At 47.5% G+C, this 20693-nt stretch overlaps 1 protein-coding gene across 1 annotated transcript in view; it reads right to left on the bottom strand.

The window, feature by feature from the left end:
• Window positions 1–20693, bottom strand: part of RPTOR (regulatory associated protein of MTOR complex 1) — a 158894-nt gene that overhangs the window by 62827 nt on the left and 75374 nt on the right. The window contains exons 5-6 of the mRNA XM_018566513.1: window positions 15030–15205; window positions 7490–7549 (exon numbers count right to left, since the gene is read on the bottom strand). Coding sequence (XP_018422015.1) covers window positions 7490–7549; window positions 15030–15205 — 236 coding nt within the window. The remainder of the gene's footprint in view (window positions 1–7489; window positions 7550–15029; window positions 15206–20693) is intronic.

The following is a 20693-nucleotide window of genomic DNA, read 5'->3' as shown; positions in this document are numbered from 1 at the left end:
GTGGAGGGGGGGCGGTGTGGGGAGGAGAGCTCAGCTCCTGTGACAGGCGGGGCAGTGAGGATGGAGAGCGAAGGACAAACACTCAGTGATCAGTACTGATTGCTGAGTGTTTATAAATAAATAACTGAGGACATAGTAAGTTTACCAAGTCCCCAGTTATTCCTGTTCATTTAAGAATGGGGACATAGTAAATATTTACTATCAGCTCACATACATACTATGTATGTAACTTAACCACTTTATGAATGAACCGGAAGCAGCTCAGTGCAGAAGATTCCTGTCCATTTATGACACTGGGTTGATAGTAAATATTTACAATCTCCAGATTGTGAATGAAGAGGAAGCCTCTGTACTGAGAGCTTCCTGTTCATTGTGTGCTGGGGCTGCATTTTAAAAGGGAAATATCAGGGGTCTGTTTACATCTCTGATATTTCCCCAAAGCCCCCACAGTAACATAAAAAAAACAGGGGATAGCAAGAATCTCATGTCAGGCCAGATTCAGGTACAGGCACTGTAAAAAAAAAAAAAAGATGAGCACATTGCTTTTCTTCATTTGTGCATTTTATATCTTCCTTAAAGTGACATTAAACCCTCAGATTTTTTAACATAAAACAATACTGTAATGTGCGCCTTACTGTAATCCACGTTAGTTTCCCTTCTCTTTGCTGCTCTTCCTTTTAAATCTGTATCTCTTCTCATGCTGGGGCAGAACTTCTGTTTTGCAGCAGACTGCCTTGTCTCAGGAATGGATACATGGTGTCTGTGTGTAGGTTTGTAACCTGAGCCAGCACTACAGGAAGGGGCCCTGAGCTGCAAAGGGAAGGTCCCCCCCAGCATGAGAAGACATGAGGATTTAAAAGGAAGAGCAGCAAAGAGAAGGGAAACTACCATGGATTACAGTAAGGCGCACATTACAGTATTGGTTTATGTTAAATAATCTGAGGGTTTAATGTCACTTTAAGTTCAGCTTTACCCGGAATAGTGGAGGGGCGAGCAGAGAAAGGTCAAAGGCATCACCCTCCGTCCATATACCTGGGACTGGAAATGTCGTCTCTATCTCAAAAACTTGGGAGGTACGCGCATTAAACGCACACAAAATCTGAACTCGTCTTCTCATCCCCAATTATTTCTTACACCTCGCTTCCAGCTGTGAACATCAAAGGAAACACGTATGCACAGGGCTGCTGCAGAACTCTGCTAGACTGCAGAGACCCGACAATGCGGAGGATATTCGTAACTGTTACACAAGAGACACACTGCAGCGCTGCAGGCACAGCCAGCGAGAGAACAATGTGCGCAGACAGAACGTTCCACTGACACTGTCTGAGGTGCAAGGCAAAAAATGACAATGTGTGCTCCTTCCCCGACCAGGGAACAGTGATTCCTTTCCAAGAGCAATTTGGTAACCAATCACTGGCCAGAATGAGCGAAGCTTTCACTGTGGATTCCTCACGGAGTGCATTTGGTATCACTCACCCTGTGACAGGAGCCGGCGCTATAGAGGAGGCATCGGCTTATGCGGCTCTGCTCCCTCCGATGCCGCCTCGCTTCCTCTAGCGCTGGCTGATTTTCTCCCGCGGCTCTTCAAGTTCCCCCTTATGCCACCACCGGCCCTGGGAATGGTCACAACTAGGTCTTATTTTCGGGGTAGTTCTTATATTTTAGCAATTCCCAAAAATAGTACTAGGTCTTATTTTCGGGGGAAACAGGGTATATAGTATATACCCTGTTTCCCCTGAAAATACTATATACTGTAACTCAGGGGTGCCCATTAGGTAGATTGCAATCTACCAGTAGATCGCAAAGCAAACACTGGTAGATCGCGATTGGCCCACTGACATGTGTCGTGTCCTCCCGCAGTGCTCGTGCGGCTGAATGTGTCAGATGCCACAGATGGGAAGGAGAGAGGAGACTTGGGAAGCTGCTGCAGTGGAGGTAAGAAAAGAGAGAGGAGAGAGAGGGAGGAGAGAGCGCGAGGAGAGAGAGAAGAGAGGGCCGGTGCACACCACAAAGTCTGCGTTGCAGAGTGTTCGGCCTCTAGAACGCAATGCGGCCGGCTCCCTGCATTCAGGGGTGGGAGGGGGTGTGGTGGTGCATTGAAGTCAATGGCACCACAGCCACGCACCCGCCCTCAGAGTGATCGCCCGCACCAGCAATGCAAGCACATTAGTGCCTGCGTTCCGGTCAAGTGCGATCTGCAAAATTATGCAAAAATGCAGCATTTTTGCAGATCGCACTGGACCGAAACTTAGGAATGCGGCGATTGACTTCAATGTACTGCCACTGGGCCAAGCTGCAGTATCTTGCTAGTCGGCCCCGCTGGCTGTCAAAATACCTGAACAGTGCCTGCATCCAATCAGATTGTTCAGGTATTTTGAGAGCCAGCGGGGCCGACTAGCAAGATACTGCAGCTTGGCCCAGCGGGAGATTCCTCCATCCACACAGTGTAGCGTAGATGGAGGAATCTGTGGCACTTTTTCCCTTTGAGCATAGAAGATCTGCAGATAATCCTATAGGTGTATGGCCGGCTTTACAGTTTGTTTCCTTTAGAGATCAGCCACAGCCTTAGTAGAGAAGCCTGTACCCTGCCAGCGTGCTGCAGAGATGAGAGATGTGAGAGATGAGAAGGCTGCAGTGGGTGTATCTGGGAAATCCTCGCCTGCATCACATCTGGGGGTTCCCAGACCAAGGGGAACGGCGTGGAGCGCAGCAATGGACTTGTCCTCCTTGTGAGGATCTCGCGGCTTCAGTTTTATATCGTTACCGGAGTAGGACTTAAGTGGCAGCCGGCAGACCTCTCGGGCATTCCGCACTGACATCGCCGAGTGGCTCTTTGAATTCCGTGTAACGATCTGGATATAATGAGACAGCAATCTGCATCCAATTTCCTCCCAGCGGTGACTGTGCATGCCTGGAAGATGCCCATTATTCATTTCAACCAATTATTCTCGCATTAACGGCCTTCGTCAGAGCTGCGCCCGCTCGTGTCAGCGCGTGCCGGGCATTTCTTTCATAAAAGAATCGGTTTTGCACAGATTACTAGAAAATACATTTCATTCTGGAATTCGCCCTCCCGCCATTCTCAGCGTCGGTGTTGCCAAACGTAAAAAATAAATAATTGCAGATCGCTAGTTTAAAGATGTGTCCTTGGGTGACCACGCTCGCTCACCGTACAGTATCTTTAAAGTAGAGCCGCAGCTAACGATAATTCTCAAAATCGGTTAGCCGATTTTTAAGTTCGATTTACAAGTTCAATCGGGAGGAGGTGCGGCGTGTGGATGCGGGCTGGCGGGTCTGGCAGCGGCGATCGTGAGGCGGGGAGGAGGTGCGGCGCGCGGCGTGTGTGGAGCCGTGAACAGGGCCAACTAATCGAAAGCCGATTAATCGAGGATTGAAACCGTTGACAACTTTTTCAATCATCGATTATAATCGACTTAGTCGATTGGTTGTTGCAGCTCTACTTTAAAGCGGACAATATAACAACAAACACGCCTTTAGAAATGTTTAGTGATGACAATCTACAGACACATACTTCTAGATAATTGCCGGCTTTGTATTCTTTACATTCCTTATTTCTCTTTTCTTCCCCAGCCTTCTGACAGCGGCCATGTTTACTAAGGGCAGATTACTAGCTCTCCTTTTACTTCCTTGATTACTGGCACATGTGACCATGCACATCATCTCCAGGGAGGAAAATACCTTGAGATCTCTTGAGATTACAGATGAGATTTCCCAGCAATGCTCTGCTGATGACAAGGCAATCCCAGTGCGCAATGCTTTGGCAAACTGAAGTCATTTTGCCCTTTCAAAGCAGGAAGTGAATGTTCTGCAAGTGTCAGTATTTCCAAATCACAGCATTTTACACCTGACATCTCTGTGTTATTATTAATCATCTTACATAGAGGGATGTATTGGTAGTATTTGATTTTTGAGTGTAAATGTCCACTTTAAAAGGAGCAGCATTGTCACTCTAGGACAGAAAGTGTGTTATGACTAAAGAACAACTCTCCCTCTCATCTCCATAGCATTGAAGGGAAGCGGTTCTGTAGCTCACAGAGCTGAAAAGGGCAACACTGATTACACTGCAGTGCACACGATTTCTGGCAGGATCAACGGGTATATTTTTTGCATTCATTGAAACAATATAACAAAATACTTTCAAAGCAATATTAAACAGAACAAAAGGGGATCAAAAAGGAGAGGTCCATTGTTTGGTTTTGCATACCCTTTAAGGCAGACCTATACATAACTATCCAGTAGTGCTGGAAATGTCTAGACAGAAGGGATGCAACTACTTACCTTTCCTGCAAAAGAAATTCTGCTCTGGCCTCCATCTGCAGAGATCACATGACCAAATGCCTAGGTGTTTGGTCATGTGATCTCTGCAGGTGCAGCTCCAACCCTCCCCTTCAGCAGGAACCAACGCACAGCTTCCAGGTAACACCTGAGCACAGATCAGCTTAAAGGAGAACTATGGGATTAGGCCTTTTCCCCATAGTTCTCCTAAGGGTAACGGGAAGACACAAACTAGCGTCCTCCCGTCACCCTAAGCTCAGTATATAGGGAGCTACAGCTAACGGTATACTGAGATGCCGCAGCCGGAATGGATCCCGAAAATTATGTCTGGATCCACCCAGCTGCGTGACAGCTGGCTCTAGAGGCAGAGCCAGCTGTATCCGCCCCCTTCCCCGTCCGTTCCGCCAGTCAGCGCTGGAGGATCGGACAGGGAATCCCTGCAGGGAGCCGTGAGTGACAGTCACGGCTCTCTGCACAGATAGATCGAGAAGTGAGCGAGCGCCGGTATGTGTTCACTCACTTCCCGATCTACTGAGACGACCTGCGACAGTTTCATTGTCACACGTCGGCTCAAATTATGAGGCTGAGTGAAAATCACTCGCCTCATAATTCTCCTTTTGACTAAATTAGCTTTAGCGTGTCTATGACTGTGGGATGGGCATTAGATTGTCAGCTCCTGGGGCGCCGGCACTAACGTGAATAGTTCAAAGAAAACTGTACTATAGGAATAAGTTTAATAATTTCTCAAGGTGAAAAAGTTATATGTCTCAATGTAACAAAAGGAAAAAGAAAAAGGATTGAAGAGAAGATGATCCCAGCAGATGAGGAGTTAATTGAGCTCTGGATTATCGGCCGGTGCGGAATCTGAATAATTACTCGCCGCCCCTCCGCTCACGGACGTCTCTAATTAATCTGAACCTACTGTGTCTCCAGAGATTGACTCCTCTAAAACCAATTATATCTTCTCCTGGCTGATTCCAGGCTTTGGGCAGTGAGAGGTTGTCTAATGAACACAAGGTGAGCTCGTCCCGAACAGTTCCCGATCGACGCTCAGCCAAGAGCCTTCCTATAAAACTAAGGCTGGGTGAATGTGCCCGGATTCCATTCACCGTGGGCCAATCCTATGGAAGCCTATAGGGAGGCTGAATCATTTTAATTAAAGTCTAGAAAATGATTAGGGCTAACAGGTGGAAAAAAAAAAAGTGAAATGCATTGGGGCGCCGGGTACTGCCATGGGGAACAACAAGAAAGGCAAAAAAAATAGCATAGGGCAGAGGGAGGGACTTTTTATGCGGCTTTTGAAAACACACAAACCCTATAAATAACATTTTCGGGGGGGACGCCTTAAAGCTGTACACGGTGTTTTGGAACAATGCAATTTTAACACATGGGCTCAGTGGCAGCGTACGCCGGCAGCACAAATGTGGCTGCAGAATAGTTTTTTGTTCTTTTACCATTAGCAGTGTAAATCTGGCCAGCAGCAGAACAATGTTAAACAAGGCTAGGCCCAAATATACTGGTGACGAAGAGCACAGGCTGAGGCTTTAGTACAAGAATTCAGATACTGCATGAGATACAGCAGAGTAAAACTGGCCAGCAGCAGGACAATGTTAAAAGACCAGGCTAGGCCCAAATTTACTAGCGACAAAAAAAAACAAAAAACCCTTAAGGCCTGGTTCACACCTGGGCGTTTTGTAGCGCATTCGAACGCTCTGCAAAACGCTCAAACACCAAAATCCCATTATTTCCTATGGGTATGGACAAGCGCGCATATTCGATACGCCTAGGTGTGACCCCAGCCTAAGAGTTTTCGATCCAACGCACTCCAGACCAGAACCCCAATCAAAATGGTAGATGCTGGTATGTCTCGCGTATCGAGAAGAAGTCACCCGCACTGGGAGGTCCAATAAGCAGATGCCTTTATCGAGACATTAAGCAGTCACGGTGACGCAGTGTAAGAGGCAATGTTTCCCGAACCGTAATAGGTCCCCTCATCCGTAATAGGTCTCCTCATCAGGCAAACACAGTGATGACTGTTTGCCTGATGAAAGGACCTTTTACGGAGGGCGGGTGACTTATTCACAATAAAGATCACAGCTTGATGCTTTACTACAAGAATGAAGAGACAAGCGGATACAGCAGTGAAAAATTGGCCAGCAGCAGGACAGTTTTAAATCAGGGATAAATCGGCCCAACCGATGTATGCCTAACTTTGATCTCATTTATGGTGATATGGAAGGTGGGATGAAGGTGAGGGATATGATGTGAAGTGGTTTAGGTGCACACTGTTCTTGCACTTAGGGGATCATTTAAAACAGTGGATATCGCTATCCGCTCTGCTTTATTCTTTGCTGTGCTACACATACCACGAGCCTTGGTGTCCCTTATGGAATTTTCTCTGCTCGGACAGAGCTTCATGACTGCAGAATAGGTCATGACAGGGATTTCCTCCCAGCTTATTTTTCTTTGGCACTCCCCTAGAGGTGAACAACAGCACAAACACATCTGTAAAGCTTGTTGCTGTAAATATAAATGTGCATTTACAGTAAAAAACAAAACAAAAACAGCAGCATGGCCACCGTGCAGTCATACCGCTGCTTTTTAAATGACCCCATAAACTTTTTGTTTTCTTTCAAACTAGGGTGCCAAGTGATTCAAGAACAGCACAGTGTACCAGGGGGCAGATGTGTTGGATAACCTTCTGAATAAGACCCTCTTACAACTGCTTTCATATCGAAGTGTAAAGAAAGTCAGCCCGGTGCTGTTCCTCGGAATGTCAGATAAAAGGGTCCATTGTCTGTGGCCCTGGAACCAGTATGGAGCCTGCCTCCTGGGCAGAAGGTGGTTCTAAAGATTCTCTCTGTATTAGAGCAATCCTAAAATGAGTCAACATAGCGACCGAGTCTATTCAACATCGGGGGCACCAAGGCTGAGAAGTGTGAAGGAACAGACAGAACAATGGTGGGTGGGAACTACAGACAGAACAATGGTGGGTGGGAACTACAGACAGAACAATGGCGGGTGGGAACTACAAACGGAACAATGGCGGGTGGGAACTACAGACAGAACAATGGCGGGTGGGAACTACAGACAGAACAATGGCGGGTGGGAACTACAGACAGAACAATGGCGGGTGGGAAGTACACAATCATTCATGGGAGCTGAAGATCGCATTCAAAAGTTCTCAACTTACTTTTCAATGAGGTCCAAAGTGACTCCAGGAACCAGCTTCACGCTCTTCTGCATGCAAAACCTACAACAGGAAAGGTGAGTTTAGTTTAATCCAAACACCAGCAAACTGCAGGCAACATACACAATAACACGGCATGTAATTTAGCTAACATGCTAGCAACATTCTGTAAAATGGCAGCAGCTCCTAGCAGTCTCCTATAGAATGGCAGACCTTATCAGTCTCCTGTAACATGGCAGCGGTCCCCTAGCAGTCTCCTGTAACATGGTGGCAGCCCCCTAGTCTCCTGTAACTTGGCAGCAGCTTATACTGGTCTCAGATGACGTGGTAACAGCCTTTACATGTTTGCCCCTAGTAGTCTCCTGTAACATGGCAGCAGTCCCTAGTAGTCTCCTGTATTATGTTAGCCCCTAGCAGTCGCCTGCAACATGGTGGCAGCCCCTAGCAGTCGCCTGCAACATGGTGGCAGCCCCTAGCAGTCACCTGCAACATGGTGGCAGCCCTAGCAGTCACCTGCAACACGGCAGCAGCTTATATCTGTCTCGGACAACACAGTAATAGCCTCTACCAATCTTCTCCGGCAACTTAGCAGGCTCTAGGACTCCCCTAATATAAAAAAAAAAAGACAGCAGTTTCTAGCAATTTCCAGTAATGCTCCGGTCTTTTTCTGTTTGCACCTTGTAACACAACATCCGGAGCTAGAAGAAAAGCAGCAGTCACTAGCTGCCATCTGCAACACAGCAGAAGTCTCTTGTAACATCGCAGAAGTCTCTCATCCGACAGTTTCTGGTCTCACATGCCAGCCTTTAGAACTGTGCAGGGGGTTGTCATGTATTGTGACAGCTCTTTGTTGTGGTGAAAGCAGGAGCGGGGTTCAGGCTGCGGGTGCAAATTCTGCAGGTCCTTCAGGGTACAAGTGGGTGCAAAATTGGCAGCGGTACGATTGCGGGACGGTAATTGGGTGTACAGAGCGGACTAGCACGACCTTTATTGCACCCTGCTGCCTCAGAGGGAGTTTCCGCTTCCCCATCTGGGTATTGAGTACTCGGGGGCCCTCCAGTAAATAAGGAATGATGCCAGTGACAGAATCCAAGCATTATGGAAATGAGGGATAGAGGAGCCGGTGTGCCGGGCCTCATTACCAGCCACTCGGAAACTCATTCCTCCAGCGAAGATTGTGATCAATGAATTCCTGGCAGGTTTTTCATACGGCTGAATAATGCCGGGTAAAACAGACACGTTATGGAGTGTGATGTACATGAGCCTCCATATAAATCAGCCCACTAAGCTACGCTGAGATGTTTGCCCGGGCTGATAGATATTTGATTAAGGCCGAGCTGCGGCTCCATTACCGCAGGCCGACGCTGCAAGCAGACAGTTGTGCGCCGCTACCTGTCCCCCCGCTCGCGCGACACAGGCTGCGCTGGTTCCCTCATCCGGGGACTTGTGAGAAATTGATTTACCCATCAACACTAAAAGAAGACATGAAGCGTCTGACCCATGACGGCTTTTGCCCGTTTCGTTATGTCACAGCATGACCACAAGTTCAAAGAGATGGAGGGAAAAGGAAAAAAATACCATAAAAGATCGAGGGCTAGAATTCAGAAATGAGCAAAAGTGAGATATCTCTGCACACAAAATCAGACGGCAAGCACCGCTGTGCGGACCATAGTACGTCCGCTGCTACCAAAGAGGAACTCCAGGAATGGTAAAAAAACTAACCCTGACAGTAGGGATACCCCAGCACTGCAAGGGTTAAGTGCTCGTTTTGGTCTAGGGGCCGGAAAGAAGAAGATATACTCACCTGATCCTCGGTCCTGCGGCAGAGACCGCTCGCCTCTCTCTGCTCTGGAGGTTGAAAGTCCATCAGCGTCCTCAGGTGTATTAGACATGATGACATCACAGGCCCCACAAGTCCTTAGACTGCTAGAGCCTGGGGGAGAAGAGCCCGTGGGGACCGATCTAGCATCCAGGAGGATCAGGTGAGTATATTTTTTTAGCCCCTTAGACCAAAACGAGCACTTAACTAGGGATGCGGCGATAACAGTATTTCGGTATCAAGTACCGATATTTTTTTTTCCAGGTACTCGCCGATACCGAAAGTCCCATTAAGGAAGCCAGGCGGTGTGTAAAGACTCGCCACCCGGCTTCCCGATTAGCAGGGAAGCCGTCTCCATGCTTCTCGTCACTAGGCGATGAGAACGCATGGAGCCGGCTTTCTGGCCAATCGGGAAGCCGGGCGTCGCGTCATTACACGGCGCCCGGCTTTCTAAATGGTCAGAAATCCGGCTCCGTGCTTTCTTCTCATGAGGTGACGAGGGAGCATGAAGCCGGCTGACTTGGTGACATTCTCCAGACTGGAAAATACGTAAGAAACCTGATTAAAGACATGAAAAATATAAAATCATTTTGTAGACATGTGACGATTGATCTCCCGGGTGGCACTGAAAATGGCCTTGTGCGCCCACCGTAGCACCCATGCCTTAGGTCGCTGATGTCGGAGGGGGTGGGACAAGCTTTATTCTTAAAGTGACACTACACTCAGGAGTTAAAGCCTAAAAATACATTCAAGTCCCTGAACTATGAACAACAATGTATCTTATTTGTGTATCACTCGGCTGTGGATCCTCCTATCATCTCTGAATTGGTGCTGACACTGTCCTTCCTTCTGGAGGGGGGCTACGTCTGTTCCCCATGGTCCCTGTGTGTGTTGTAAAGTAGTCACCGCTCCTTGCTCACTCCCGGGATGGACTACAATCTCATGTTTAGTTTACTCATTTGTACTGTGATTGTAGTCTATCCCGGGAGCGAGCTTGGAGCGGTGACTACTTTACAACACACACAGGGACCATGGGGAGAAAAAGTAGCCCCCCTCCAGAAGGAAGGACGGTGTCAGCAGGAATTCACATGTAACATGCATTTTCGTGTGTATTAGCGCACGATAGCAAGCCGCCACCCCCTTGCAACCTCTACTTTATTTGACTTTCATTAGACAAACAACAAAAAAACACAAAAAGCATGAAAACATACTAAAAAATGCAGGCGAGAGCAGATGCAAAGGTGTGAACCTAGCCAGAGAATACTCCCAGGGAGGACACAACAAAAACTCAGTAGAGGTTCTAACCCTTCTACACCTAAACACAGAAAGTCTTCTCTACAGATTGATGAAATAAAGAATTCTCCGAGCATTTTGTAGAATTTATTATTTAAAATCCCTTTTATTCCGAGTGCCAACTATCAAACTTCAGATCCCCGGGCTCTATGGGGTAAGGGGGTGAGTACAGCAGACTGGAGATTAGTCATGCTCAGCTGGGAGTGTTGTGTTTATGGTGGGATGCTGGAGATGCTTTCCCTGAGCAGAACTATCCGCGTGTTTGAAGGAATCTACAAACATCTCTTATGTTGTGCTTCAGAAAGGAGATCTGAACTGACAGGCCTTCTTCTGAGGTTCATAGAATAGCCTTTGGGTAGCAGCAGGAGAAGAAAAAAAAGAAAAAAAGTTACCTTTGCAAACTTGCTTGACTTCGCTGGATGCATGAAAGTAACGAAGGTGCATCACAACTGCACTTAAAGTAGTATTAAGGTCTGGGCGTTCTTTACCTTAATGCATTCTCTGCATTCGGGTAAAAATGGCCCAGTACCTTTTTTCTCCCCCAGTCCCCCCCCACCACACACACACACACACTTACCCGTCAGCTACGCTCGTCCCCGCCGCCGGACACGAAGCGATCCTCCTTTCACCGAACTTCCTGGTTGCGGGGGGACGATACTGATGGCAAAGGAGCCATAGGCTCCTTCTGCCATCAATCAAACTGTAGGGCGGAGAGGAGGGGCGTGGCCTGGAACTCAAGACCCAAAGATCTGCTCTATTACAGGGAAATTCAAAGAATTATGTCTGAAAAATGAACCTTTCACCAGTTATTTTTCCTGAAATGTAGCACTTCCTGGTATGCGAGTGTGCCTAGGCACAGCCTCATAGCTGTATATGCATCTAAGGCACCGCTGTGCTGTTCCCTGCTCTCCTTGCTGGAGGGGAAGCTGTGCTGGAGGACCTGCACTGTAAGGATCTCCCTGCTTCATCCATTCAGTTTTTTTATGCGGTGTTCGCCTCCCCTGCTGCTGCTTCATCATTGCCCCACCGCTCATCAGACTACCAGTCACCAATGGGGGGTAGCTCTGACATGAGGATGAAAAGATCTACCTTTACCCAGATGGTCGCCTCCATACAGAGACACAAGGCGGAAGACATCATGGTAGGTCAATAATAGGGAAAGATCAGCTGCAGGGAGATCACAAGCTTGACCTCTGCCTGCCATTTCTGGCACAGCTTTCAGGGCCCAGTCACACCATATCCAGTGCGTCCCGGTGCAGTTCGTGCACCGGGACGCACTGGATCGCATAGATCAAGCCGGGCCGCATTCTGGGGCGGGACGGGGCGTTGGTGCCATTCTTGTCAATGGCACCGCAGACAAGCCCCCCCACCACGCCCACCGGAACGCGAGGTACAGGAATGCTCCCGCTCCAGTGAACTACACTGGGACCTACTGGATGTGGCGGGACTGGGCTCTCAGAGTTCACTTCCGCTTTCATACTCATCACCCGCCCACCACTAATGTCCCCAATCTTTGCTCTGTTGTAAAGCAAACCTGGCTGCACATTATTCTGTATCTGACAAACTTCCAGGTCTGTAGGGTGCCGGGTCTCCCTTTTCGCTCTGCGGTCTAACCCGCCAGCCCCTATGCCAATACCGTTTCCTGCGGCCAATGAACGGAACCGCAGTGCACAGAGGTGGAATGTGCTGCTGATACAACTGGAAGTGTCTTGGATGCAGAAGAATCTTTGGACTGCAGGAGAGAGAAGTGTCACGGGGCATCAGGACAGCAAGTATTCATTCCTATCATCCAGTGACACAATGGCTTCAAAGGCCATGACATTTTGGAGCTTACCGGTAAGGAATTATAAGAAAGGTAAAAGCAGACTCTTTCCTTCTGCAATGGCTTCTGATGCACACAGGTGAAAGAAAAGAAAAAAGCAACTGCAGCTGTGGTAAGGTGTGCGAGAGGAGCGGACGGGGCTCGGAAAGTTAGCGAACGCACGCATGACGTTCTGCAGATTAATTGATCAATGCCGGGGGAGACGTCTCTGCTGCAGCTGTTCATTATCATGCAAATTAGCTGATAACACAAATGAATCATCAGCCCCGAACCATCCAGGCTACGGGATTCAGTGGGATCTCACAACCCAATTTACAGCGGGAACGCGTGCGCCGTATGAAATGAACAGGATGATAGAGAGCCAAATTATTTCACCTTTTTTTTTTCCCCCGGAGAAAATGATATACTGCAAAGGAAAAAAAAAAAAAACAAGATTGATACTGATACTGTCTTTTTTTAATTCATGAGGGTTTCAGGCCCATTTATGGATCATTAGGGTTTTAAAGGCCAGCAGTGGAGGTCAATACTTCATCCTGCTCTGCTACTATCAAATTCAGACTCCGATATGAAACAAGTCACACCGGGCTCGGCTCTCTATGTGGCAGCTACAAGGCCTGTAGGCATTTCAGTGTCACTTAGATCAAGGTTATGAGGTGCTGAATGACAGGCAATCCCCCCCGGACTGAAGCCGGCCATGCGACGGTAGCTTTTCTTGTACGAAAGTGCACATAAAAAAATCAATGTCTCCGGAGACTTGACAAATGTCGTTCAAAATCTTGTTTGCGTTTAACATTCGATTTTGGAACGAATGGAGTTTCCCGATCAAAAAACCCACATTCACCGCTAGAAATTCCCATCCCGTTCCTTCGATCTGCTTCGTCACTGCGGTGGAAATCAACCATCAAATCAACCCCCATTAAGGCCTCATTCACACTACGGCACGTACAGCTGGGTGCTGCGTGCACGGCCGTATCGGGCAGCTCCCGGGAAGGACAGGTGCTGCGTGTGATTAGCACGCAGCCCCCGTCCTTCTCTATGGGAGTATGCGGCCGTGCGCCGCCCTACGCTCACCAGCCCTGCACGTGCGCGCGAGTGTCCGTACTCGTACGCTGAAAGGATAGATCCGGTCTGCGTCCAAGCCAGGAAACACACACCCGTACGAACCTGCACTTGGGGTGAGCGTACGGCCGCGTATTCCCATAGAGAAGGACGGGGGCTGCGTACCAATATCTAGGGATGTGGTGGTGCTCATAGTGATGGCATGGATGGCGCCAAGTGAAACTCTAAAGTGAAGATCAGATAATCACCAGCACACACCTAGTAGACTCAAATCTTTAGTTGATTTAATAAAACATCATCACATTTCGCCATAAGATGCCAACGTTTCGGGGCCACGCAGGGTCCCTTCCTCAGGGTGACATAGTGACTGATCTTCACTTCAGACAGCAGAGCGAGACACATCCATATAAGAAGATTGCATGCTGTACTGAAGAGCTGGCAATCAGAAATCAAGCAGCGGACAGAACATAGACAGAGCAGAGTGAGACAATTTTATGCTTCATGTTATTTTTGTATTTCTTGTATACAACATATGCAAAGAACAAAACAATAAAAATTGTCAATTTGAAAAAAAAAGAGGAATCAAGCAGCAGTCAGGACAGACAGAACATATTGAGACACGTCCATTGGGGGACATGACCTTGCATGCTGTACTGAAGAGCCGACAATCAGAAATCAAGCAGCGGACAGGACAGACAGAACAGAGTGAGACACGTCCATTGGAGGACATGACCTTGCAAGCTGTACTGAAGAGCTGACAATCAGAAATCAAGCAGAAGTCAGGCCAGACAGAACATATTGAGACACGTCCATTGGAGGACATGACCTTGCATGCTGTACTGAAGAGCTGACAATCAGAAATCAAGCAGCGGACAGAACATAGACAGAGCAGAGTGAGACACGTCCATTGGAGGACATGACCTTGCATGCTGTACTGAATAGCTGACAATCAGAAATCAAGCAGCAGTCAGGACATAGACAGAGCAGAGTGAGACACGTCCATTGGAGGACATGACCTTGCATGCTGTACTGAAGAGCTGACAATCAGAAATCAAGCAGAAGTCAGGCCAGACAGAACATATTGAGACACGTCCATTGGAGGACATGACCTTGCATGCTGTACTGAAGAGCTGACAATCAGAAATCAAGCAGCAGTCAGGACAGACAGAACAGAGTGAGACACGTCCATTGGAGGACATGACCTTGCAAGCTGTACTGAAGAGCTGACAATCAGAAATCAAGCAGAAGTCAGGACATAGACAGAACAGAGTGAGACACGCCCATTGGAGGACATGACCTTGCATGCTGTACTGAAGAGCTGACAATCAGAAATCAAGCAGAAGTCAGGACATAGACAGAACATATTGAGACACGTCCATTGGGGGACATGACCTTGCATGCTGTACTGAAGAGCTGGCAGGTAAAAAAACAAAAAGGTCTGAAAATTCACGAACACATCTAGATAAGAACAGTCACATGAAATCGCTTTCTCACATATTTATATACAAACACATAGAAATAAAAAGTGCATAATAGATCGTCACACTCACCATCGCAGCGCTATTTTAATTGGCGTGGTGAGACAGGAGGTGAAGAGGTCGGCAGGAAGGTCCGGGTTCATAGGCAGCAACTCTACCGCGTCACAGGCCGCCAGCTGAATGCAGTTCTTCATGGAGGGCGGCAACGGCATCTGCGCCAGCGGGTGGCTGGGGGTAATGGCAGCAACCTGGAAATGACATGAAAATCACAGGAATGATTTCTAGACCATTAACATGAAACCAGGATGGAGTTGCAAGAAGACAGCTGTGAAGTAAAGGCAACAGCACAGAACGCTAACCCCCAACTCCTAATCATCACCCTCATCAATGATCATGTACCTCATTGTCATAGCTTCCCGGAACCCTCCCTCCTCTTGCAAACTTCATTCCAGAAATAAAGCAGTTCTAGGTGTGACCGTCCATTAAATATCTATGTACTAATAATGTTCAGGTACAAAATGACAGAAGGACCCGAATACTATGACATCACGCACAATTTAGGAACCCGCCACAGGATGCATGTGAACATGGTGATCGTAACCGCAGTGTGAAATGCAAAGTCAACTCTTCAGTGCCTCATTTTTGCACAGGATTCATCACAGGAAGGTGAAATGCAGATTAACAAAATGTGTCAATTCATATCCAAATTAAAAGAGAATTTGAAAAGCAAACGAGAAAGGAAATGGAATTCCGCCAGGATGAGAGAGCGGACGTGAATAAAAGAGTGAAGATTTGCGGTCTTAAAAGGAACATCGAGAAATGTTGAATTGTGCCGGAAGCCTTACCCGGAGAAATTGAACTTTTGATTTAAAAAAAGCTTTGCACTTCCTGTGCCTAGGCACTATTGATATCAATGTACTTCCTGTGCCAAGGCCTTCATCTCGGTGCACTTCCTGTGCCTAGGCACCCCCTGATATCAATACACTCATGATACCAGTGCTCTTCCTGTGTCTAGACACAATTGATATCCGTGCACTTCCTGTGCCAATGCCTCATAATACGTCCTGCGCCTAGGCACTCCTGATATCAATGCACTTCCTGCGCCCATGCACTCCTGTTCTGTAGCCTCTTATTTGCAGTGTGAGATCTAAGGCACTGCTAACGGACTGCTCTTCTCACCAGATTTGGCGACATCACTACTGTGCTGCTCACTGTTCTCCTTGCTGGAGAGGAAGCTGTAACCTGAGGAACTGCAGTGCAAGGATCTCACTGCTGCTGCTTCCTCCACCTCTCCTGCCGTCTCCTGAATATTCCACTAGCAATCATCAAATCTCCGGTTGTAAGGAGGACAGCTTGATGTCGTGTAGCGATCTGCGCGCGCCGATATCAGGTAACGATCTGCGCGCGCTGTAAACACAGAAGAATATGCTGAAGCTGTATAGAGATACATAATATATTACAGGAGTCTCAGATCAGAACGGGATTCCGTCCATCTCCTAACTCTTTTCTCAACAGCCAGTGCAGGCACTCCCACTGTCAGCTTGATCTGATATTTCAGTCGGTGTACAGGAGATGAAGGGAATTTCATGTAAATAAGTATTAAAGTGAACGGACAGCCCACATTATTTTCTCCAATATTCTGGTTATGGGGAGGGACTGTGATGGTGACTTGCAGTGATGGCAGAACAAAGGGATAAGCACCGATTATCACAAGGTGTACTTCTCCTTTAACCGATCTGGTTGGGTCACCAGCGAGCGTTCACGCTACGTCGGGAGGTCCCATAGCTGCCCAGCCGTTTCCTTTCTCATACATTGTCAATCTGCCGTCACATGAAAGATGATGAAAAGAGCAGACGTGGGTCCGTCATCATTTTTTTGATGAATCGGAACAATCGAAGGACTTTCCTGCTCTTTTGCCCATTTTATTTTTCCCGGGCGCAGGCAGCAGATGGCTGGTGAGCGGCCGAGCAGACACGTGTGGCTCCACATACCTACAGATGGAGGAAGACAGACTTAGACAAACAGAGCAATCTGGCTGCTGTGTGGACGGGAGAGCGTGCCAACACTTAACGCACTGACTCACTCCGATAGATTCAGAGCTGCACATACGGCGCACGGGGTGATTAAATGTCGTCCTACTAAAGTAACATTCTTCTATGCAGCCGCTGTGATCCCCTAAAAACTGTCTCCATAATGACTTGCCGGCGGACGGCTGAAATCAGGTTGACAGTGGGAGTGGCTGCTCTGTGAGCGGAGGAGGGATGTGCTTAGCTGGAGTTACAGGAAGGAAATGGTTCTTGGTTGGTCTCCCCCAGTAGAGTTCCTTAGTGCTCCCATCAGTAGGCAGAAGTTTGAGTACTGCAGACCTCAAAAGATGTTGTCATCTGCTTTGTACGGTCCAGACAGATCTTTATATATAAGGCTTTGTAAGTGTGTTTGTGCTCTTGGTTGGACTTGCCAAAGGCCATGTGACATCACCAGATATGGTGCCCTCGGTAACCAGCACTCAGTAACGGAAATGGTCAGACACAACCCCCTCCTCTTCTTTGCAATACAAATCTGTCCGAGGATACTTATGATGAGGGGTGTAGTTAGGCTCTGCCAGCACAGGGACACACACACACACACACACACACACACACACACACACACACACAGAAATCAGCAAAAATCTGTCAAATATCATAACACGCAGGAACATCACAGGACTATAACCAGATAAAAAGGTGGAGGACTTCAATGGGGCTTTGCCTTGTTTTGAGAAGTGGAGGCACGTCCCCGGCTGCTTAAAATTCCCTAGTGGCCATTCCGAAAGCACGCTGGTCAAGAAGTGAATTCCTTTGTTCCCTGTACCTGAGCTTTCCACTGCCACCGGTCTCAGCAATATAAACATCTAAAAGGGGGATGGCAGAGAATGATAAAGTAAATGTCACAAAGTTCAAAAAATAAAGACAGCGAGAGAGAGGGGGAGAGAGAGAGAGAGTAAGGAACATCCTGTACTAACCAAAAGTTTATCCTGAAGTGTATGAATAATATGTGGGGGGAAAAAACAAAAAAACAGAAAGAAGAGTCCGGATGGCCCGCTAGGTCAAAAATAGGAAGAGCATTATATGAGAAATATCCATTTATCACCTTCAGCGCCATGCGCCCCCAGACACCAATATGAGGCAGGATATTAGAGCTCAGAAACATGATGTGTTTTCTGCCGGAGAGGAAGAAACTTCATCCCAGAACATTTCCTTCACTAGGCATCCTCTGCACAATGCCAATAACGCGGTCGCGAGAGCGCGAGGAGGACAACAGAACTCTACAGCTGAGACAGCTAATAATAAATTCTTCCTCCGTGCCGATTTATTTTATTACAGATGCGCGTTATTTTCAATGAGTCCGGGATTTTATGACTTTAATTCATTTTATATAACTGCGCATCTCTCATCTCCTCCGACTGCTCGGCTACACGGATGTGCATGGAGCGATCACTCACCACCGTCTCGGTGACACATAAGTGTCGGGTGGAACTACCGACTGATGGTCCACACGCGGACTATGGAGTGGAAGAGTTCCGAGAGGAAAATGATCCACCTTGATTGCACCCTGACTGGGTTGGAATTGGCAGTCCTTAAAAACGTAATTTCCTAAAGGGTCCTCTCGGCAGTAACGTCTCCCCTGTCAGTGCCAGAAACATGTTAGGCTGGCATTGCAATATAATACTCACAGTTGGGAATCTCTCACGCTCAGCCCGGTTTCTGCTCCGCAGGAGATTGTGGGTAGATCATACAAAGATGTGTTTCAAACTTTTACTGCGTGACCTTCTTCAATATCTTTTCAATACTTCTCCTCGAATTGCATCGGCACCCCCAGCTGGCATAATAAACTGGCACAGCGGCTGTGCACACAGCGGTGCTGTGAAAGCGCACGGCATGCCAAGCCACTTTAAACAATGAAGCAATATTCCGCAAATAAAAAAAAATATTTACTTCAGTCTTATCATTTCTAATTTTTTTTTTTTTTAGGCTTCTGTGTTATTGCTGCATAAACACTCCCCCATTCCCAGCACCCATCATCCGTGATAGATGCAAAGTACCCTACAAACTTCCCCTGCCCGCGCAACGATGTTTATTGCTTGTTATAACACCGAGCGGTAATGGGGCATATGGAGTCGTAAGTGGCGGAAGAAGCTCCTCTTTATTTTTCCTGCACGCAGGAATGCCCGAGTACACGCTAATGAACAATACTGGAGGAAATCTTGATTAGTCCTCGGTTAGCATCGTTCGTCTTTGTTCGCTGTAAACGGTTTCCCGCCGCTCACTGCATCATTCAATGGTAACAGGCACGGAGCGCAAAGCAATGAAAGTTAAAATGATAAAAGGCAATGGAAGGGAGTTTATCAAAAACTGGTGCAGACAAAATCTGGAGCAGCTGCGCATGGCAACCAATCCACATCCACCTTTCATTTTCAAATCTTTACTGAACTGAGAAGCTGATTGGTTGCCATGCACAGCTGCTCCAGATTTTGTTAAATTGCCCCCAAAAATTGTTCCAGAGGGAGGCTGCTCTTTTGACATGCATATATTTTGACACGGGGGCAGTGACGCAATGAAATATGCAACTAGTATTTAACTTGTCTGCTTCTCTCGGTCTACTCGGCCAATACGGGTTCATTTCTTTTTGGGAGGTGGAGAAGAAATACACATGCTCCCTCATACACAGAAATACTGAGAATCCCACAGGGCTTTGGCAGGGGAGCTATACTTTAAAAGGTACATTAGATGGCCATTAATATGGAGTTGCCCCTCCATGGCCATTAATATGGAGCTGACCCCCCCGCATATGGAGTTGACTCCCCCACGCCCATTAATATGGAGTTGCACCGCTATGGCCATTAATATGGAGCTGACCCTCCCATGTGGAGTTGACTCCCCCATGGCCAATAATATGGAGTTGCCCCCTTTGTTGCTATACTATCCTCCACTCTTCTAGGAAGACTTTCCACAAGATTTTGGAAAGTGTCTGTGGGAATGTGTCATTTGTGAGATAAGGGACTGACATTGAATGAGAAGACCTCGATCCTGGTCAAAATTCCAATTCATCCCAAAGGTAATCAGTAGTGTTAAGGTCAGAGCTCTGTGCAGGACACTCGAGTTCCTCCACCAAGCTGGTCACACCATGTCTTTATAGAGCTGGTTTTGTACACAGGGGACAGTCATGGTGGAACAGAAAAGGGTCTTCACCAAACTGTGACCACAAGGCTGGAAGAGGACAATTGATACAGTGTCTTTGTAAGGTTGTAGGATGAACAGAACCTTCACTGGAGACACCTGAACGCAATATTTTAGAGGGGTGCCCATATGGCCATATAGTAGTTGTAATGGTCAGATGTCCACAAGATTTTGGCCATACAACAAACTGGCAACTTTTCCCATTCAAGCACCTTTTACAATCGGTGGGAAGTGTACGGATTCTGCTTGCAGCCATGTTGGCGCTGGAGGCATGGAAGCTTTTGTCTATATCAACATTCCACTGGGGTAGAAAAACAAATGGCTGCCTGCAAAACTTCTTCCAAGCTTCAGCTCCAGGTCGGCCTGCGTTCTTAAGGCCAACTCCACCCAGCAGCAATATAGTGTTACCCGGTCTCCCTAGTGGCTGAATTAACCACCAATTGTGTATTTCTCTCAGAGGCTCCAGATGTGACATTACGCACCAGCAGTCTGTGTGTCTGCCCCTCACACAAAGATG

This window comes from Nanorana parkeri, unplaced genomic scaffold (assembly GCF_000935625.1).
Source record: "Nanorana parkeri isolate BGI_ZX_2015 unplaced genomic scaffold, ASM93562v1 scaffold954, whole genome shotgun sequence".
Taxonomy (NCBI): domain Eukaryota; kingdom Metazoa; phylum Chordata; class Amphibia; order Anura; family Dicroglossidae; genus Nanorana; species Nanorana parkeri.
This window is presented reverse-complemented; position numbering and strand designations above follow the sequence as displayed.